General features: G+C 58.5%; 3 protein-coding genes across 3 annotated transcripts in view; 2 read left to right on the forward strand and 1 right to left on the reverse strand.

Annotated features, from left to right (window-relative positions):
- Positions 1–5,016, reverse strand: part of ABR (ABR activator of RhoGEF and GTPase) — a 42,054-nt gene extending 37,038 nt beyond the window's left edge. Inside the window, exon 1 of the mRNA XM_075771574.1 lies at positions 4,687–5,016. Within this exon, the coding sequence (XP_075627689.1) occupies positions 4,687–4,945 (259 nt within the window). The 5' untranslated portion in view covers positions 4,946–5,016. The remainder of the gene's footprint in view (positions 1–4,686) is intronic.
- Positions 5,017–9,050: 4,034 nt separating this feature from the next.
- On the forward strand, positions 9,051–9,803 carry BHLHA9 (basic helix-loop-helix family member a9). The gene has a single exon (XM_075771843.1). The coding sequence runs from the start codon at positions 9,051–9,053 to the stop codon at positions 9,801–9,803; it is 753 nt and encodes a 250-aa protein (XP_075627958.1).
- A 2,598-nt stretch (positions 9,804–12,401) lies between these two features.
- LOC104639557 (trafficking regulator of GLUT4 1) lies at positions 12,402–20,916 on the forward strand. The gene is made up of 3 exons (XM_075771566.1): positions 12,402–12,888; positions 19,650–19,782; positions 20,391–20,916. The coding sequence occupies exons 1-3, from the start codon at positions 12,493–12,495 to the stop codon at positions 20,396–20,398; spliced, it is 537 nt and encodes a 178-aa protein (XP_075627681.1). The 5' UTR covers positions 12,402–12,492; the 3' UTR covers positions 20,399–20,916.
- Positions 20,917–21,646: the final 730 nt, after the last annotated feature.

The following is a 21,646-nucleotide window of genomic DNA, read 5'->3' on the forward strand; positions in this document are numbered from 1 at the left end:
CAGGACCAGTTCAACCCGCACAGTGGGAAGGACGAGGACCCTCGTCCCACCGTGCGACCGTCCTGCTCGGCGTTTGCAGGGCTCCAGCTCCTAGAAGAGGTGTTTGTCCACCCAGCCGCTGCTGCAGCCGCTGCCGGCTCTGCCCTGGAGCAGAGATCCCGGGGGTGCCCGCAGGCAGAGCTGGTCACAGGTTTCCCCTTTGCTCTGCCAGCTCCTTTACAAGCCATCCACTATTTGCCCATCACAGGGAAGTTACTTCAGCAACCAGCACTTACTGCTCTCATTTAAAAGCTGTGCTTTTAAACAGCAACTGTTCTACTCAAAGGCTTTTTAACCTTGTGAACTTTTGCATTTATTTATGATTTTCTTTAACAGTGCAAACCTGCGCCAGTGTTAACCCTGCAGACCCCGGCTCGGGCAGCACCGCTCTCGGGGGTCGCAGCCCCGTGTCACACAGGGGCTGGAGTCACGCTGCCGTCAGGAGGGTTCGTGGAGAAAAGCCACCTCCTAAAATACTGCTGGGCCCCAGAGCAGATGGAGATGGTTCAAAGGTCCCCAGCAGGCGTGCGCACACACACACACACACGCACGCTGCGGTTTTGTCCTCGCCTAAGCAGTTAAAATTAAACGCTGCAACTCTGCCTGTCTTTCCCTGGCCAGAAGAGGAACTTTCAGCATCTTCAGAGCCAAGCAAGCACTTTCCAACAGTGGCGAAAAAACAATAAAGTAAAAATTACAAAAAAAAAAAAATAAAAGAGGACACAGACGTGGTAGACGGGCTCTTGAGGAGGGACGACTCCCACCCGCACACCTCCCTGCTTCAGCACCAACTTTGAGATCCCTCCTGGTGCTACAGGAGGGGAAATGGATGCACAGACAATGCAACACCTCACCTTCCTGGGCGCTACGGGATCACCGCTCCTCTGCCTCTTGCACACCGCAGCCTATCCCAGACAGAAAGAGGTGCACTGGGATAAACTGGTTTTTGCTCAATATTTTCCATTCTCCTTTTGCTAGAGTCGTAGGAGATTTTCCAAGAAAGGGATGAAGAAACAGCAGGGTCCAAGGGTGGCTCAGGACAGCAGGACAGCGTCCTGCCCACAGCACTGCCTCATCCCAAAGGAGTTTCTCCAGGACAGAGACGCTACTTTTGCGGTATCATGTATTTGCCAGCAGCAGCACGAGCTGAAGGCAGGGACAGAGCAGCAAGAACAAGCCCTGCCTTTACCCAAACCACGCCAGGAGCCCCCAGCACATCACCCATGGGGATCCAGCCCCCAACGGGGCATGCAGGGATGAGGCAGCCGATGCCCCGGGGCCTCTGGATGCCCCAGGGCCCCTTTCCCACCTCACCCCGACACCGCCGCATTTCTACGCTCACCGCCCTGTGAGGCAGGGACCCTGCTGCTGCCGGCAGCATCCCTTCCCATTTCCCAAGGAACTAGCGAAGGCAGTGTGGGGAGGTGAGCAGAAGTGCCCACGTGACTCCAGGATCTTTCCATAACAGAAACTGTAATTCCAGCTAAACAGAGGGCTGGGGATTTCATTTACGGCACAGCCTGCAGCCGCAGCATCCTGCCGTAACCAGATCCACCAGCCAGCCCCACTGAGCACTATTCCAGCTATGCCAGCGCTCCCCACCCCAGAGCTCGCATTTCTGGGGTGCAGGGAGATGCACAGGGCAGGTCGGGTGTTCCTGAACCCAGCAGCCTTCCAGAGGAGGTTCTGGAGCTCCCACAGCATCCCAGCTCCGTGGCAAAGCCAGCCTCTTTCTCAGCTTCCCAAAGGCAAATTGGGAAACCCAGCGCCAAGTTTGTTCCACCTCTGTGCGCTGCCCGGCTGCCAGGCACAAAGCATCTCCCCCACGCGCATCATCGCGTCCCTCCTCAGTCACGACGTAGTCACCTCCTGCCCGCTGAGCTCACCCCGTCCTCGTGGGTACCAACCCGCAGCACCAGACCCTTCGCCCCAGACTCGTGCTGTGGCAAAAGGGAGGTGATGGAGGCAGCACCCAGCCGAAGTACCGCCGCACCCCGGCACACCCCGACCACCTCCCGGCACAGCCACGCGCGGCACTGCGCATACTCAGCTGTGAGGCCAGCTGGGTGTTTAGCCACAGGGACAGGTGACGGCTGAGATGAAAGGAATTTCAGTCCTTTCCACGCTTCGTTTTTAGCCATCTGCTCGCTGACGCTCAGATTTTGTCGGTCCCGGGTGAGCTGGCACAGGCGTTATCTCAGATGCCAGGATCATGTATCTGGCTGTCACACGCGCTGCTCTCATGCAATAGCTGCAAACGGGGGCATCTTGCAGACTTCCTCGCTTTAAATCAGATTAATCACAAGCTGCTTAAAGGAAACCACTGTCTTTCCCTGGTAATTCCCATAAAGACGATATTCAATGCTCCTTCACTTGCTGTCCAGATAGTGCTGACATAGGTTACAGGGAAACGGCTGGGGACTGACCGCGTTCAGCCACGGCCACAGCACTGTTAAGCTCCAAAATTCACATTAAAATACTGAAGGACCCAGGCAGAGCAGCGCTAACCAAGTTACACACCACCTGGACTGCTGGCAGGAGAAGCAAACAGCACTGTGATGGGGAATTTTTAATTATATCTGAAAAATCAAAAGAAGTGAAAAGAAAACAACGGGAGCGCTAAGTTAACCAACTGTCTGGATAAAGGGGGATACAGGCAACGACCGCACGCATTTTACTGTACGCTCAAATTCTGCTTTTAAATGTCAGTGCCATCAGTGGACACAGGCGCCCTTATAATGTGCAACAAAGAAAAGTGCTGATGCTCGGGAAAGGCTCGGGACAAGGCTGGGGAGAGCTCATCGCCACCAGCGTCAGCCGACCTCCACGCGGAGCCCAGCCACGCCACGGGGCAAGGACCCTGGTGCTCAGTGGAGGGGACGCTGCCGCCTCGGATGAGTGCAGGAGCTGGGGACCATGATGGAGACCTTTTTTGGGGAGGAGGAGGCAGCCACATCTAAGCACAGCAGATGCAACCTTGGATTTCAAGTTCTCGCCCAAAAGACTCACCCCAAATGGCTGCAAAGGTCTTGGTCCAGCTGCCTCGAAGGGTGGCACAGGGCTGGAGGACCCCTCCAGGTTACAAAGCTGGGACCCTTGGGGGCTCACGCTGTGCTCCAGAGAAGCTTTAACAACACCCCCCTGCCCTGAGAGCAGCCTTGCACAGTCCTGGGTGTTTGGAAACATTCAGGACCACTATCCAGATAGAAATAAAATGCAGGATCTGAGCCTAAATCAGAAGGATTTGTGCTTGGTCGCTCCGACGCACTCGAGCCCCCTTGGCTGTTAAGCAGCTCTCCAAAAACTACAACTGGCGCCCGCTGACGAGGAGCTAGAGAAGGGCTTGGCGCAGCTCTCTGAGGGCAACGCTTCAAACGCCCTTGGTCCTCACCACAGGGCTGGGAGCAGGCTCCCCCGGGCAGTCCCCGCCGATCAGGAAGAGGCACACACACACACACACGTGTGAGCGAGCCCGGCGCAGTACGGAGACAACACCGAAAGCAGCCATGTACTTTGGACGTTTCACCTCCAGACAGCTCAGGAAGGTGAAATGGAAACCGAGCTGCTCCCCGGCCCTGTAGACTAATGCAATAAATATAAATTACACTAAATATTAAGCACAGTTCGACATCAGAGCGTTTGCTACCCAGGCAATCTTAAACCAGCACGATACAGCCTCGGGGAAAAACCATCACCCCAAACAATCGAGCAAGAACAAAATTAACTCAAGTCACTTACAGAATTAGCAACATAAAAAGTGACATTCCTTAGCTGTCAGGACTGTGTTTGAATCGGGATTAAAGCTGATGCAATAACAACTTCCAGGCCGCTAGAAGTAGGACAGCATGACGGGTGACAGCACTAGCTGGCTGTGACTTCAGCGCCACGAAACAGCCAGTTGCAAAATAACATCATCCTCAATCCACCCAAAGAAACGCCCCAGGACACCTCACCACCCCGGCACGCTTCTGCTTTAGCAGCTCCAGGACTTCCCCAGGGGAGCTCACGGGGTGTCACCCAAGCAGAGGTGTCCCGGTGAGCCTCCACCCTGGAGGAAGTGACTGTGCCGCAGTGTTCCAGCCCCAGAGGTGGCAGATCACCTCGCATGCCTGAGGATGGGGCCTTGGCACGGGACGCCCTCGGAAGTGGGACAAGGGATGACACAGGAGCTTGGGGTGACCTTAGTGGTGGGATGGGGACAGCACCAGGGCTGGGGATGACATTAGCTGTTTGGTGGGGATGCTGCAAGGGCTTGGGGCGGCAAGGGCACGATGGCACGGGGTGCCCCTGGCTGCGTGCCGGGGACAGCCTGGGGAGACCGTCAGATCCTCTGCCGCGCCACAGCAAGGGGTGCCTCGACTGTGCGACGGGGACGGCGCAGGGGCTCGGGAGGGCCTTAGCGGCACGGCATGGGGACGGAGCGCCCTTGACCGTGCCACGGGTAGGGCACGGGAGCTCGGGATGGACACCACGAGGGCCGGGGATGCCCTCCGCCACGCAGCGGTACCGGATGCCCTTGACCGTGCGATGGGGACGGCACGGGGGCCGGGGACACCCTCGTCCCTGGTGCGGGATGCCCCGGGACGCGGGGTGGGTTCGGCTCCCCCCTCGGCCGTGCCGCGGCCCGGTGTCCCCCGCGGCACCCACCTGCCGAGGAGGCGTCCTCCGCGTCGGAGCTGCCGCCGCTGCCTCCCTCCGGGGAGCTGCCCTCGGGCGCGCCGGCGGGGCTCGGCGGCGGGCGGGGGGCGGCGGGCAGAGGCGGCGGCGGCGGGGGGGCTCGGGCCAGCGCCGCCTCCAGGTAGCCCACCTTGAAGCGCTCCTCGGCCAGCGCCCGCTGCAGGCGGCGCAGGTGGCGGCGGCAGCGCTCCAGCTCCCGCTCCATGGCCCGGACCGAGCCCAGCTCCATGCGGGGCGCCGGTTCCCCCGGGAACTCCGCCTGCCAGTGCCGCGCGAAGTCCTCCCGGGCCGCCTCGCCCGCCGCCGCCTCGCCCGCCGCCATCCCCCCCCCGGCCCCAAGTTTCCCCCCCCCCAACACCGCCGCCGCCTTCCGCCCCCCACCGCCGCCGCCGCCGCCGCGGGGCCTGACGTCGGTGCCCGCCCCCGGTCCGCCCCGCCTCGGCACGGCCCCACCGGGGCGGGGAGCAGCGCTGTCACCGCCCTCCGGCTCGGCCCCGGCTCCGGCCCCGGTGCAGGGAGCGGCCGGGTTACCTGCGGCCGGCGGCTCCGCAGCTCCTTCCCCGGGGAGCACCGCAAGCTCTCCCCGGGCTGAATACGTGATGGATTTCGGGAGCCCGAGCGGGGCGCGGGGGGTGTGTGTGCTGTATTCCTGGCTGTTTCGACCTTCGATTCCTCCGTCCTCACCTCTGGGTCTCCCCGCCGGAGCTGCGGGACGTGGGCCGGGAGGATGCTGAGCAGGCGAGGAACCGTCTGGTGTCGGCAGCGTCAGAGCAGTTAACGAAGCGACAGCTAATGACACAAACAATCCCACGCGCTGCAAGAAATTGGTCCCAGAGCCAGGAACAACTGAGTCTTGAAGGCGCGGCGTAGCTCCTGTGCCACCGAGCTGCTGTGCCCCCAGCCAGTACGTGCCCTGGCCTTTGCTATGGAGTTCGGCCAGTTTTCCAGCCGTCCTCATCCTCGGGCCCACGGCACTCTGCCTGCCCTGTCAGTCTCAGGATGGATGGATCATTCCCGCTACACGGAGGGGCAGGCACAAACTCCTGCAGTGGGTGATGAAGGCCCACGTAAAGTTTTTCACCCACTCTGTGCATATGCTCGCTGCATTTAAGCTGCCAGGGAAGTACATTGCCCCCCCCCGGCTCACTCCCATCCTACGGGATGGGCCTTTCCAACCCCGTGCCACGAGCAGGGTCAGCAGTTCCCTTGCGGCACACGAGGTGCTGGGGTGCGGGACCTCACGGGGTGCCGGGGGCAGAGGCAGGAGCCTCCAGGCAGCGCGGCCGCGGGGACCTGCCTTCCCCTGCCTCCTCCCAGAGCCTGCGAGGTGGCTGGCTGTGGGTGACTCACAAGCCTGTGTCCCTTGTGCCACCTGGCCGTGCCCTAGCAGGAACAAAGCGCCCTATTTATTTACCTACGAGGCCCAGGCAGTGTTGCAACAACCGCCTCCTCCTTCCCCTCCGTCATCACCGGAGAGCAGGGGGCTGTGCAGGGGTGGGCAGACACGCTCCCTCGTGCCTCGGCATGGCTCTCATGCTTCCGCACTGTAGGCTCCCTCTCTGTGGTCTCCCTCCGACGCAGCTGTGCCTCCCAGTGCAGCCATCCCAAGGAGGATGGGTGATGCTGGGACATCGCCAGGAGCCGGGCACCACCACCCCCCCCCCCCAGCCTGTGTCAGCTGCCCCCTCATCACCCCATCCAGGTTTCACCTCCGGAGAGGGCTGTGCTCCCAGATGGCCCTGGCAGCTTTCATCTGGAAGTGGCAGCGGTCTGGGGGTGCTGGATGAATGCGTTTGGGGGCCAACCAGCCCTGGGCCTTTTGCAGGAGCTGCAGCCCCTGCTCAGCAGTGGTTTTAGGGGCAAAGACTCCCAAAACACGCCTCTGGTCTGCGGGACCCATGAGAGCTGTGATGCTGCTGCCCAGGATGGGCAAGTGCCCAGCGCTCGGCAGTGCCCCAGGTTCAGTGTGACGCGTGCTGGAGAGGTGGGGTGTCCTGGGGAGTCGAACCCCTTGGCGGAGGCTGGGAAGGAGGAGTGGGGGTGCCGTGAGTGGCCTGATTTATGTATGGCGACGGATAATTACAGCTCTTTCATCATCTGTCAGGCAGACGGGCCCAGCAGAGCCTTACAACACATTTCTGGCTCCCTGTCTCAGCCCATAAATCTCTCCAGCGCACGGCAATAAATCAGCGGGGGCCGAGGGAGCAAGGCCAGGGTGGGCGTTCTCCCCGGCCTCCCACCCTGTAATGGGCACCTAGGTAGGAAGCATCCAGGACGAGGTGGGGATGGCCCAGCAGGATGCACTAATTACAGGCGGCAAGTGGCATCCGATGACCTCTGATTTATGGTATGATCTTGCCTGCTTCCGAGAGCTGGGGCTGGATCTCTGCAGGCCCAGGGCTGCCCAGAGCCGAGATGCTGGGAACCCCTAGCAGAGCTCCCCAGCGAGCTCCTGGGGGCTGCAGGCAAGATGGGGGCAGCCTCGAGGCTGCTGCCTGCCCTCTGCCCCCACCTCTCCCCAAGCATCACCCTGGTTGGGACACAGCTCTGTGCCCAGCTCAGCCACCTCCACATCTGCTCTGTGCCGCGCCTCCTGACCTCCCACACCAGCAAAAACATCCCGCTGGCAGGGATCCATCCTGCTTAGCTGGGTTTTGGCCAGGCAGGTCTCTAAGTGGGCCTGGCATGCGTGTCCTGCCGCATCCCGAAGAGCCTCTTGCTCACCAGCTGAGCTCAGCGTGTAAGTCAGTCAGTGGCCAGGGGAGCATCAGCTACTGGGCAGCCAGAAGGCTGCTGGGGAGAACAAGAGGGCCATAGTGAGCACAGGTGAGTGCTCAAAAATATTTGCAAGCTTCACCTCCCTTTGAAGTCCTGCTGCCTGGTCCTCCCCTCTCCCTGAGGCCCTGGCTCCTGATTTATTGGGTTCCTAGAGCAGAGGCACCTAAATTAGCTCCAACTTCAAAGAGCTAAGAGAGGACAAGGGCAATAGACAAATAGCCTCCCGCTAATTGTAGCTATTGATCGAGCATAAGCTGGACAATCAGGTAGGAAGGGATGGATCAAGGGGAGCACATTGTCCCAGGGCTCTGCTTTTGCACCGGTCACCCCAACAATTTGTCAGACCCACTCCTGGGCCATTTTTCAAAATGTTACCCCTCGCACAGGAAGGCAGTTAGCGACTGAGCGCTAATGAAATGATGGGCAAACACAGGTGGCGGTCCCGTGCTGCTCAGAGGATGGGGACCTGGCCCTCCCCATGGCCTCTGGACCTGCCGCACCCGGCAAGTCCCTCTGTCCCGCCGGCTTGGGGATGCGGGGAGCAAGGAGCTGCTTTCAGCATCGTCTTCCCCAGAATAAGTGCCGGGCAGGCCCGGCAGCACCAGCCCAGACAGCTCTGCCCCCGGGCTCCCCGCTGCTGGGAAGGGACAGGAAGGCTCTGGAGGCAGGTAGCACTTTAGCTCTTTTATCACCTGCCCCAATCCCCCCTGCCACATTCCTGCTTCCTGCTCCGCAGGGCAGAGGCGTGCCAAGCCCCACGCATTCCTCCACTCCTCCCGGGGGCTGCTCCTGCCCAGGCACCCACCTACCTCTGTGCCCACGGATGCTCCCGGCTCGCTGGGGTGCAGCTGCATGGAGCAGCCCTAAGGCGCTGTCTCAAAGGCAGCTGAGTGCTCCAGCCCCGCAGGAGTCATTTTGTCTTCTCCTGCAGCCAGGCACAAGGCTCGCTGCTCTCCTCAGCAACCTCATCACTCTGTTTCCCCTCAGTTTCCCCTAGCTGGGAAATAACAGAAATGTGGCAGCGCAAGTGAGTGTGGGGGAGCACAGCCCAAGCCCTGTACCGGGGTGGTGATGCCCCACGGGGCTCTGCCCCACGGCACCATAGAAAACTCAGGGATAACCTGGCCCAGGCTGAGCCGCCAGCCTGCCCGGCGGAGGAGAGGGCAGAGCAGCACAGGGAACTCCTGCAGTGACCGAACCCTTAGCAGACGCTAAAACACCCACTGCAATGTGTGCTTGGTAGAGGTGCTTCCCCCGCCCCGGGGCCTGTGAGCATCCCACCGCCAGCTCTGGGCACCCCAGTGCCGGTGTCCTACACTCCAGCCTGGCACCATGCTCAGGAGCATCCCCGCGGGCAGAGGCCGGGCAGGGCTCGCCCTGTGCCTCTCCGCAAGGCAGCACACCTGCAGGCAGGTGAGGAGGGTCGGAGGGACCCACGTGACGAGCCCCGCGGTGGGGTTTTTAGAGGCGGCTGCGTGTCCCTGGAGGAGTGTCTCCCGCACCTCGCAGGAGGCAGGACCACAGCAGCACCTCTCCCGCTCTCCCTCGCCGCGGCCATGTCCGGAGCAGCCGTGGGGAAAGGCACAGCGCCTGAGCCCGACAGCTCAGAAGAGGAGCTGGAAGGGGGGGGCACACCCCGGGTGTGCTACGGACAGGGTCTGTGGGTCCCCCAGGGGAGGAAAGCAGCCGCCTGCCTGGGGGACACGGAAGGGATGAAGGTGAGGAAGAGGAGCAGGCCGGTGCGCTCCAAGGCCAGGAGGATGGCTGCCAATGTCAGAGAGCGCAAGAGGATCCTGGACTACAACCAAGCCTTCAACGCCCTGCGGCTGGCCCTCAAACACGACCTCGGTGGCAAAAGGCTTTCCAAAATTGCTACCCTTCGGCGAGCCATCAACAGGATCACGGCTCTGTCCCTGTCTCTGCACGGCACGGGGCGCTGCTGGCCCTGCACCCACTCTGAGTGCCGCGGCCGGGCTGGGGTCCCTGCGCAGGAGCCGGGGGTGAAGGCCAGCCGCCCCCAGCTCCCCTGGGAGCCTGGTTATGCAGGTGCTGCCGGCTTGCAGTGCTGCCCTCCGTCCCCTCTCTACGCTGGGTTTTCCCCTGAGAGGCAGCTCCAGTGCTACAAGAGCCCGAAGGAAGATCGCTCGGTGCCCAGCCCTGCCTATTGCTCCGGCGGGACCCACCACCCCGGTCTCCGAGGCCAGCAGAACTACACGGGCAGCCTGCGAGACCCCCTGGCCGGGGCTGTCCCCTGGCAGCTGGGCTATTGCCAGAGCTGGGGACATCAGCAGTGCCTCCCCATCCACTGACCTGCAGGGCCGGGTGGTGAGACGGTGCCGGGAAGGTAATGCATCCGCGGGACAAACGGGGAGCGGGAAGGGACTGTTGTGTGAGAGAGAAGCGCTGCGGGATGCAGAGCTCAGCTGCGATGCCGGTGAGAGCCATGAGCCCCCCGACACGTTGTACGGGACCCCAGTGCCCCACAGCTGCTCTGCAGGAAAACTGGGGAAGGTGGGAAGTCCTCTGGAAGTGCTAGCTATGTGTTTCTTGTAGAGAGGTCTCACTGTTGCTGACTGACAGTTATTTATTCTCTCTTGCTTGCTTGCTCTGTGAGAAAACACGACTTAAAAACCCAACACCGGGGCACTGGCTGTTCATATGTGTGGGGTGGACAGATGGGCTGTGGGATCACGCCAAGGTCCCTGGCTGGCTGGTTGCTCTGGTTCCTGCCAGTGAAGGAGGGGAGCAGAAGTGGGGAAAGGTTAGTGCCCTGGGACGTGTGGTGCTAAGCTCGTTGGTGCAGACGTTCGTGCCCAGCAGATTTGCGAGGCCAGGCTGGGAGGGGAGACAGATGTCAGCTTTCATAAAACCCACCTATCCGTTTGTGGTTTCCTCCAGATTGCGGCAAAGTGGCTCTGGTGGCACAGGCTGTCCCAGTGGCAGGGGGAATTTGGTTTAAAAAGCCCTTTTGGCCCCTTCGCTCTGGCTCAGAAAGCTCGGACCAGCTGGGAGGGCTCCTGGAATTGCTGCAGGAGTCAGGCGGGGGTTTACTGCCACGCACACCACAACCAGCACATTTTTGTACAGGGCAAATGCTACTGCGTGATTCCCGCGGTGCTGAGCACCTGCAGAGCTCCTCCAGCCCTTCCAGTCCCACCCCAGTGCTCCCAGCTGAGCCCCAGCACTGGCGGCCAACACACCAAGGGCAGTCTGAGCTCTGTCCCTGCCTGTGGGGGGGTGGCACATACTGGAACAACCATCTCAGCCCTCCGCTCTGTGCCAGTCCCTCCGCAGGGTCTCCTCCTCCTCCTCCCTTAATCCCGGTGCGGGCCAAAGCAGCCAGGCAATGAGCAGAGGAAAGCGAGCAGCAGCCAGGAGAGAGAGCTCTTTGCTCAGCAAAGGAGCCTCTCTGAAGTGCTGATGGTGTGAAGCATCTTGGCTTTAATCTCCAGCAGATGTTCCCCTTGCTAGGAGAAGGCCTGCAGCGATGTCTACTAAAGGAATCCTGCTTCTCCCAACAGCATCCCTGCGCCAGGCGGCTTTCCCTACTCTGGCTCTCCCTGGAGCAGCGCATGTCCCTGCTCTGCACCGTCAGCACCCATCACACAGGGAGCGAGAGCCCAGTAACACTAGGATTCAAAGAAGGTTTAAGTGAAACCCAGCGCTAACCCAGACACAAACCCCTCCCTCCACCCAAATTCGCATCTCCAGGTTTTACCCCCAGCTTTGGTGGTCAGTCAAAGCGAGACAGATGGAAGCAGATGGCCAGAGAGGCAGGAGCAGGCGGACCCCATGAACCCACCCCCCCCTCCAAAGCAGAATTCCCCCCGCTGCCCTTGGGTTCACAGGTACAAAACTCAGGTTCTAGTTCTGCCTGGAGGCTGGGGAATGAGGTAAATCAGGGTGGGGGGCAGGTGAGGGGGCAGCAGCCTGGCAGGCTCTGGGTAGCGCTGCAGGTCCCAGCCAGCAGCAGGGTCCTTGGGCACCTCTGGGAGAGGCAGAAGGTGCTGGGTGTGCCCCTTCTCACTGCCCGGGAAATCCCTAGCTAATTTGGAACTGAAGGATAATACAGAATGGGTGGAAAACATCCCCCTTTGCCAGGCCTCCAGGCCCTGCGGGTTTTTATTTTGGTCCTCCCTCCTGCCCCTCACAGCACCTCCTGCTCCCAAGGATGCCGTTATTTGCTTTACAGGACATAACCCACCCCCGCGCCAGCACCCTTTCTCCTTTGCAGGTCCTATGTAGGGACATGGTATCTGTCACTGATCTGGTATCCCTGGCCCCAGCTGCTGTGTCTCCAGGGTCACCCATGTGTTGTGAGGGCAGGGTGAGCTCCTCACAGCACGCCCAGGGCCTCCTCTCCCCCCGTGCCCGGGCAGGATGCTTTCCCAGAGCCCGGAGTACCACCGGGCACCCACGCACTGCCCAGGGTCCGGTCTGTGTTGCACATGCCCCACCCAGGAGGGACCCAGGGGCAGCAGGACTGTGTGTACCGGCACCCATCGCAAGGTGCCCTCGGCATCCCCCTGCTCCTCCCGGGCTGGAGGTGCCCACCGAGCCCCGCTGGCACTAGCGGAGCCCGTTCAGGGCTGGGCTCTCACGTACAGCTGCAGCGGAGCAGAGCCCGTGGAAGCCCCCGGGAAGAACGGGGGTGGGATGGGGGGGGGGTGTCGGTGGAGCGGGACGGAGCCTCGGGCAAGGCCGGGCTGGAGGCGGCAGGGGACACCCCGGCTTTCCCACCGCTCCACCCCGCCGCATCCCTGCCGGCATCCCCGGGGGCAGCGGCGCCGCCTGCACCGGGTCGGGCGGGGGCTGAGCGCGGTCCGGGGGCGGGGGAAGAGGGGAACGGGGACACCCCGGGGGCGGTCCGCGGCCCCGATCCTGCGCCGGGGGCCGAGCCGGGCTGGCCCCTCCTCCGGCACGGCCTCCCGCGGGGCGGCGGGCCCCGAGCGCAGAGCGGCAGCGGCGGGGCGCGCTCGGAGCCCGCTCCGCCGGGCCATGGCGAGCACCGGCACCGCGCCCGGGGGCTCGGGCTCGGGCTCGGGCTCGGGCACGGCGCTGCCCACCCGCTTCCAGGAGACCGAGAAACTGCTGGCGGCGACCGAGGGCCGGGAGGAGAAGGGCCTCCGCGGCTCCAAATCCTTCACGGCCGCGCTGCCCGGAGAGACGGAGCGCAACGGGCACGGGCTCGCCTACAAGTCGGTGTCGGTCGGGCACCTGGAGGCGGCCCCGCTCTCGCCGTCCCGGCTCAGCCTGGGCAGAGCCTCCTCCACGGCCACCAGCACGGCGGCACCGGAGCAGGGCCGCCCGCGGGACTACCTGGTGCTCGCCATCTTCTCCTGCTTCTGCCCCGTCTGGCCCATCAACGTCGTGGCCCTCGTCTTCTCCATCATGGTGAGTGCGGGACCCGCCGTGCGCCCGGACCCGCCCGGTTCCCCCCGCCGCCGCCTCGACGGTGGGAGCGGGGAGCGGAGCTGTCCGCGGTGCTGCACCGGCGGGGCACGGGGCGCGGCGGGGAACCGGGGCGGGCGGAGCCTCCGCAGCCCCCGCAGCTCAGCCGGGAGCGCGGGGAGCTCGGCCGGGCTGTGCCGCTGCTCGGCTCCTCCGGGGCGCTTCGATCGGGGTTCGGGGAAGGGAGGCGGGTGGGGGCGGGCAGGGGCTCTCCGAGCCGGCGGGGACCCCCGGCAGAGCCGGCGTCCGAGCCCGGGACTGCTCGCGGGGAGGCGGTGGGACGGAGAGGGCCAGCCAGGGATTTGCCGGTGGGATCCGGGCGCACCCAGGGCAGGGCTCCGGGAAGCCCGGCGGCTCCGGGAAGCCCGGTCCCCGCCGCCAGGCAGCGGTCCAGAGCGGCTCGCCGGGCTTCCCCGGGAAGGAGCTGCGAGGCGAAGCAAGGACAAGGGATCTCCCTCCGCACCTCCTAGCAGCCGAGCCCAGCCCTGCAGCACTGGGAACACCCTGGCCGGAGGCTGGTTCCTGTCCTCGGACACTTCAAAGGGACGGGTTGCATCTGCAGCTCTTTCAGTTGCCGTGGAGAAGGAATTTTCTCCATTAAACATCCCCCACTCCCCAACAAATACACGGACATCAGAGCAGGGGAGAAGAAAGCTAGCTGGGCTCCCACCCGTCTCAGGTACAGGTGGCCCAGTGCTCTCAGGCTGCACGGCCTTGCAAGTACGGCCACCCCCTACCCCTCAGGACGCTCCACTTCCATACACTCCCCGGGCAACTTTTATGCCCATGATTTACAACAGTGGCAAATCTTTTCTTTGAAGATCAGCTCAGGGAAAACACTTATCTGCTTACCACACAGAAATACACTGAGGGGCACCTGCAGCCAACACTTCCCCCAAACCCACCACCAACTTGAAGACAGACACTGGCAGTTGCCACAGAAAGCCCTCTAGAGAAACCAGTTTCCATTTTGAGGAGGAATCATCATTTCTGCCAGTGCCAGCTGTCATCTGCGTAGTACAGTGGTGTGGCAGAGCCTGTTTAGGCGGCATATGGGGAAGCCAGCCAGCCTTGTTTGACTTTGCACTGCGACGAGAGGGAAAGCAGCCGGGTATTGCATATCCATGGTAATAAACAAGGGCTCTCACGGGGATTTTCCAGCCACATTAGCCTTCATGCAAAATAGACTCTCACACTCTCCCTTGCAGGCGTTGGAGCCTCCAGCACGGTGGAGATGTGCCTTGGGCCACATAAGCCCTATGGAGTAGAAGAGTAAACAGTGAAAAAAGAGCAGGAGCCAGTTAATACTGCTAGACAGCGAGGTACCGCTGTGTATTTACTGTGTTAAGCACAAAGGGAGGCAGGACCAATAAGGCAATAAGACTTTTTGGCTGCCCTCTGCTTCCAAGGCCCTTGACAGCATCAACCAGAGCCCGCCCAGAGCTGGGGGAGGGGATGCCTGCCCCCAGCCCTCTAGGGCCACTGAGGCAGCAGGCGTACGCGGATGAGCTTGTTCTCCAGAACAAGGTTTCTAGCACGTACAGCACATTAGTAGCCAGTGTGCATCCCCTGGCTCCTTCACAGTTGCCCTTGCACTCCCTGTCCCATGGGACACAATTTATTAGTGCCTTTTCTAGTCCTGGCCATGCCTATACTGTCACAACCGCCACCCCGCCTGCCAGCCAGGGACCCCTGCACGGTGCCAGTGGAGCAGGACGAGGAGTGATCCTTGTTTTGTTCTGACCCTGCGGGGTCAGGAAACATCTGGCTAGGTCCTCCTGCCAGCAGGAACAGCTCTCAGGGCATCAGCTGATGTTTCACCCGCTTACACCCCTGAGGAATGTAGTTCCCAGTGCCCCCTGAGGTTCCCACAGGCTGAGGTCTCCCCACAGAATAAAACCCAGGAGCGCCTGGTCATGCACAAATCTGAGCAGGAACCAGGTTTTCATGAGTCCCAGTGCCGGGGGGGGTGGGGAGAGGGGGCCTTTCCACAATGTGCTGACATTCCTTTAGCTCTGCAGTTGTATTTTTCTTTCCTAAGTCAATGCTTTTTGCACATGAAAGCTTTTTTTCTGGGTAATAAGCAGCAACCAGAGAAGAAAGCAAATGAATGCTTTTGGGTTTAGTGTCTCATAAATCATTGTTCAAAAGCTGCTCTCAGATCCCAGCAGGGCCTATGGCCAGAGGTGGGGAAAAAAATCTGCTCTAGTTCCCCCTATCTAGTTCCTGATAACGCCGGTCTCATGGAAATGCGTTATCTTGGAGGCTCCTCCACTGACCCTCGGATGCGTTTTCTTGACCAAGCGAGGACCTGGCTGCACTAAGGGGTTTGGGTCCCTCCCCAGGAGGGATGGGACCCGTGGGACCCACCTCAGAGGAGGGCAGGGCAGGGCTGGGTACCACACCCCCACACTGTACTGCTGTTATCGAACCCCTTCCCCTTCCTGTCAAAGTCCAGTCACATCGAGGGGAAGGAGCCAAGAGAGGTCACTTACCAGTGTGCAAAACTCCAAACAAATGAAATGATGTGAATAAGAAAGGTAAATCCAGCCAGAACCAGCGTAAAGTAACGCCAAGGGCAATTCTGCACAGCACTTGGTGTCCAAAATAAGTACTGTCATTCCCGAAAGATGTGGGAGAAGTCAAATTATCCGTACTCATTTTAAATGGCACAGTCATCTGTCTAAGTCTGATGTTGACTTATACCTCTCAGAATGTTTTCTTCAACAAAACGCAAATGCCAAGGCTTAATGATTTATTCTGAGTAACTGGTGGAAGGCAGCAGAGTGCACCCAAAGCCAATTCATAAATTGGGGAAGATTGCGGGGAAGAGGAGGTGACGATTCATCTTCTCTGTCCCCGGGACTAACACAGAAAAGTAATTGCCTTCCTTTGCCACAAGACAACTTAGGTGATCAATTACGGGAAACCCCCCTTCTGAACAGTAACTTGAACAGATAACAGTTTGGAAACAGGTAAGATTAATAACTTTTTTGATTCACCCAGACTTACCTGGCCCCATGGGTGCTGCGGTAGAGCGTGCCCTTCCAGCCCCACTTCTAGGGTCCTTCAGATTGCCTTACTACTCCGCCGTAATACCGAGTCCCTTGGCACACACAGTGACTTCCTCCCCCGTAGCCCTCAAGCCTTTCTGAGATATTCTGTCCCGGCCAGTCTTGATTTATCAACAAGATGTTCATGTTTTTATGTGGAAAGCAAAACAGAGGATTAGTGATACTAGAGAGCTATAATCAAACCATTCCACATCGATGAATAATATATGTACAGTAACAAATGCTTGCTAAACACCCCCTGCCAATGCTGATGTATTTTTCATAATTGTTCAGGATAAACGAACAATAAACACTTCCAGAAGCTGTAGTGATAAATACATCAAATTCATTAGCCTATATATTTTCCCTAGCAGACAGCTAAAACTGCGTATTTCACTGCAATCTAACCCACACCCTGCAAAAATATTACACTTGTTACAAAAAATCTGAGCCTTAAAAAAAAAAAGAAAATAATCCCAAATGTTGGAAGCTGCCAGTGAGCAGGACAGGGATCCTGTCACTCTCCGGGCTACTGCGTTCTCCCCGTCTCTTGCCACCAGCCCATGAGGCTTCATTTTGTCACCTCCTGTTCCATAATGAAAATAGGCTCTTGGCGGCATCCCATCAATTTTGTATATTGTCTGTCACACATGCTGTTGAGACCAGAAGAAACAAGGTCTTGAGCTCTCCCGGTGTCAGCGGTGGGGACGTTGTTATACGGGGTGGCAGTGAGCGGAGCGGGGTGTTTGCAGGGATGCAGCGGAAGCAGCCGCCTGTTTGAGGCTCCACTACATTATTTACCTGGTGATGTAAAGTGAAATTAGTACCTGGAAGTCTTCAAAGCTGCATTTTACTTACTCGAGCACTACGGAGCAGCAGGCAGCGCCCAGCCCGGGCTGGGAACCTTTCGGTCATGGTGCTGCCAAGAGGGTAGTGGTATTAAAGCAGGATGAACGGGAAATGAGGGAGTAACATTGAGTATTTGTTAGTTTGAATTCTCAATGATGTCTCACTGTTAGTGCTGGAGCTGTGCTAGGCCTCCTGACTCTTAATTTTTTTTTTATTTAAAAAAAACTAACACCATTTGTCAGGGGACCCTTTCCAGCACAGTTCTTATTTCTGAGATACACATTTTTTGAAAGGAAAGTGGGATTGTTTTAATACACTTCCACCTTTAACTCCAACTAGCATGTTTATTTTTTTTAACTCCGAGTTTCCCCAGCCATGCTCCTCCCTTGGTACGGGGCTGCGGGGAGCTGCCGGCCCTGCAGCCTGCCCCACATCTCCCTCTTCTCCTGAGACCCGGCTCGGCCGAGGCAGCACGGCTGGAGATGGATGGGTCTGGGGAAGAAGCCTTTAACCCATGTAAAAATGTTAAATACTTAAAAGCATCTCTAAAGAAAGAGTAACTGCTTCAAGGCGGTTAAAGTATCTACAAAACCCTGTCCCCAGGGAGGTCAAGGGGAGTTTTGCCCGACCCCTCCAGCAGATCAAGGTGACAGACCGGTGTGCTGGACTCCCCGCTCCTCGCCCTGGTCTCTCCACCCAGCCTGTGTTGCTTCTCTTCCCCCCCACTCCAAGCCTTCCCAACCAGGTGAAAATGTTACCGGTGCACCTTAAAACTCCTTATCGAATTTCCCTCCCTCCCAAACCCCTTCCTGATGGGTTTCACGGGAGGCAGAAGGGCTCTGCGTGAATTCGGGAAGGCTTTTCAGTCCAGAGAGTTGCACTGGTCGCAGACCGTCCACTGCTTCCCGAGCAGGCAGCCCCTGTTCTGCTGATGGAGGGGCTCCAGCCTCTCCGCCGCGCACGCAGCGAATGCTGACGCACGGTGAGTAATTTCACCGTAATAACCTCGCCGTGGCACTGCACAGCTGCCCTTCTGCTAAGTGCTAGGTCCTCCCTCAGCCAAGTGCAGGAAGCCCAGCGCACTGGCTCCGGCAGGCTGGGGAGCACTATGGGCTCTTCTCTCGGCAGTAATGCTTCTCCCTCACCAGGAATTCTGACCTGAGTATTTTTCACTTGGGAACCGAATGATTGCCAATTACAGGAGAAAGAAGATCGGTCCTTATTTAATTACTTACTCTGAAAGTTCACGATGCATCTGTGTATCATACTTTTTCTGATGAGCTGTGCTTGGTCTTCAGGTTGCCGCGCGTGGCTGGCATAGGCGGAGGCTTCTCTTGCCCAGCGGGTCAGCAGCGCTGCTGAGCGCAGGGCAGGAAGAGCTGGCGCTGAAGCTCAGAGGAGCCAGGCCACAGCATCACCTTCGCTACCCCGTCAGGCACCGGGCAAGGTCTAGGTGAACCCATGCTCCTCCAAGTCTTTCCTCTTTGGGTGCGAGCCCAAATCCTGCTCAACCCGTCCAGCCCCTTGCAGCTGTGGCCCCGGCAGCACTGCTGGGCAGACCCCAGGGAAGCTTCACTAACCCTGTGGAGATGCCCCAGGGTCTGGATCTCTGCTGAGCCCATGGTGGCCAGCCCTGACCGAGCAGTGAAAAGCAAAGTTTCCAAGGGAACCTCCAAGTTGTGTTCTCCACCCGCCCTGAATTGCCACTTGTTCCCAAAGACAAGGACCAACACAATTTATCCCACCGAGAGCCTCCTGTTAAGACACCAGCGCTCACCACCGTCAGCACCAGGCGAGTCCTGTTCTAGCTCCAACCTTTGGGGTTCTCTCTTCAGCCCTTAATAAGGCCACACACAATAATTTCCAGGCACCTCCTAGTGCCTTCCTCCATCCCATTCCTCAGCCCTGCCACAGCCAGGGAGCCCTTTCTTTTACTGACAGAGCGGAGGAAAGCTTTCTCTGAGCTGCCTGAAGAAATCAATAGAGCAGCAGGAGAAATCACAATGAAACTAGAAGCAGAAGAGAGACGCTATACGGACCATTCCTTCCCTCCCTACAGCACACACAAGAGCAGGAATTCACTGTAGGAGGACCGCATTTAAAAACAGAGATGGTGAACGCAGCCCATCTATGTTGATGCAGAAATTCAGGGTAATGCCGAGGCACCAAAGCACGCCCTATCGTGAGATGAAAGCCAGCAGTTACTGCCCGCTTTATCAAAGCCCGTTCCTCTCACACACACATTCAGCAGCAACGGCCGGCAAAGAGGCCACATGCTGCTTTGGAAATGTCACTGCTTTTGTCCCCCAGTTTGCCAGTGATAATTAAACTTGCGATACGCATCGCTTCTCAATACATAAATTTGCAGAAGACGATGGAGGCAGGATGCTTTTCCTGTATGTAAGCTGCAGAAGGGCAGCGGTACGCCAGGGGAGCGCAGACCCCCTGCACGGTCCCACAGAAGTGAGCTGCTCTGGGGACCGAAGTCAGGAATTTCAGGATTTTGCATGAAAGAGTCAGAGAGGGGCTGCTGCTGGCTGGGGCTGCGCTGTGCCTCCTGTCCCAAGCCAGGGCTATTTCTTAGTCATTCCAATAAAAGACAGACTTGAGCCAGCCCAGCTCCTACCCAGGGTAGAACGGCATCCCAGGCGGAGATGGGGCTAGGCGTGCCATCCTGCCGGAGCCCAGGGCAGCAGATCCAGCCCCCGCTGACGCAGCAGCTTTCATTTTGGGGACTACAGCCAGAGAGTCGCTGTAGAGCCGCGGCTGTTCTCAAGAGCCTCTTTCTGTGTTTCCCTCCAGTCAAGGAACAGCGGGCAGCAAGGGGACATGGACGGAGCCCGGCGACTCGGACGCATGGCCAGGCTGCTCAGCATCGTCTCCATTATCCTGGGGACCATCATCATCGTGCTCTACGTTTCACTCAGCGTCAGAGGTAACTTTTCCTTCTCTTTTCCCCAGCTCAGCTAGAGCAGGAACCTCACGTGGCTCCTGTCTCCAGCCCAGTGTATAGGACGCACCCTCCCACCATCCACCAGGACCCTAGGGCAGACGGTGCTCCATTCCCACCCCAACTGCAGTGATAGGGCTCTGGAGCCCCTGTGCGGTCCAGGCTGGGTTGACCATCACTAACTGCACACACACATGCAAAACACCTTGGAGAACGGGCTCCTCGCAGTAGCAACAAACGTTGTTCCAATGACCAGAACGGAAAGTCCCCCCGTGCTGTCCCACAGTGCAGTGGTGACCACACACGGTCCCTCTGGTGAGAAGTCCTGCCCTGGCAAAGGCTGTGGTGGGTTTAGAAGAGTGTAGCGGGATAAAACCAAAGGGGTCCGGGACACAAATCAACTTGTCCAGAAGTTCAATCCCAAAATGTTTGGGGAACCTCCCAAACACAAACCCACCTGCCAAAACCAGCACGACCAGCATGCAGCTCAGGCAAACGGGAACTTCAGAAACACACAAAGCCCAAACCAAGAGCATAAGGGAAAAACATCTGTGACTCCTGGAAGCTGCCCTAAGACTCTCTTTATTTTACAGCCTCCTAGAAGATGTTTTAGCATGCAAATACCTCGAAGAGGAGGAAGGCAACTTTCCTTTTGGGGTTTTTACTTTCAGCCTTGCAACAAAAAATTGTCACAGTGTAGGTGGGCAGCCCTAGACAGCCTGCTCTGGAGCGCCGTCTGAAGGAATGCATGCTTCTACTTCACCGCCTCTTGGAAATGAGTTTGTACAAGTGACGGGATAAAAAAAAAAAAAACCATTGCAAAAAGGAATGGGAAAGGACATCGGATGCCAAGCGGAGAGGAGAAGGGGGAAATCCACTACCTCATTCCCCTCCAGCAAAACTCACGGAGTGGGGAGACAACTAAAGTACAAGAGGAGGAGAGAGTTTCAAGAACGAAGCTTATTTTAAAAGAGAAATTTAAGGCGAGAACAGGACATTTCGAGGAATCATCTTAAGAATTTTGGCATAAGTCACTGAATTTTTGGGGGTTGTTGGTTTTTAAATCATCAAATTCTCTGTCTCTACAAAAAAAACAAAAGAAAACAAAACAAAAACAAACAACAAAGCTCAAACTGCCATCGGGAGCTGAGAGCTGTTCCACGGAGAAGGAGGGAGAGCAGAGCTGCAGCAGGACCACGGCTCTGCTCCGAACGAAACGCAGCCACCAAAGTTGGAGGACGTGGTGGGTGCTTTTGTATTTTTGATGAAAAAAAAAAAAAAAGAAAAAAAAAAAGAGACAATGACCATTTGCATGCCTTTGGGAATGTTCTCCATATCTGTTCCTACGAGCTCTTTTATCACTTAGGGCAGATCTCCGAGCTGGCAGAGCAGGCTGTTGCTGCATGAGAACGCCAGGCTCCTCCTTACCCCGATCCCATGGTGGGGTTTTTAGCGGAAGGAAAACCGATGCTTTCTCTGTGAACCCCCACATTTCTCTCTCTGTGCACCCAAAGTGAGTTTAATACTCATGGCGCTGAGGAAAGAGCCTGGTTAACCTGTAGCAGCAGTACCAAGGCATGGAGAGCCCGTTCTACCCACTTACACGTTTATGTCACGTCACCTCCGTCACGCAAAAGCTGCAGGGTGATCCAGCCCCCACCACTGCCAGTGTTCATCTCCCCTGACCCTTGTGGGCTTCAGCTTAGGGCCTTCCAGGAGATCTTCAGAGGCACGGAGGAGTTTGGGATCCCCACACCCCTCACACGCTCTTCTGCATCTCTGAAAATCTCCAGCATCCCCGGAGCTGGCTGGGGTCAGCTCCACAAGTAGTATTATTTTTTAATTTTTT

The sequence above is a fragment of the Balearica regulorum genome, chromosome 19, assembly GCF_011004875.1.
Source record: "Balearica regulorum gibbericeps isolate bBalReg1 chromosome 19, bBalReg1.pri, whole genome shotgun sequence".
Lineage (NCBI taxonomy): Eukaryota > Metazoa > Chordata > Aves > Gruiformes > Gruidae > Balearica > Balearica regulorum.

Coding starts and splice junctions, on each gene's coding strand:
- BHLHA9 (XM_075771843.1), top strand. CDS start 9,051: ATGTCCGGAGCAGCCGTGGGGAAAGGCACAGCGCCTGAGCCCGACAGC.
- LOC104639557 (XM_075771566.1), top strand. CDS start 12,493: ATGGCGAGCACCGGCACCGCGCCCGGGGGCTCGGGCTCGGGCTCGGGC. Junction 12,889..19,649: donor CCCTCGTCTTCTCCATCATG/GTGAGTGCGGGA, acceptor GTTTCCCTCCAG/TCAAGGAACAGCGGGCAGCA.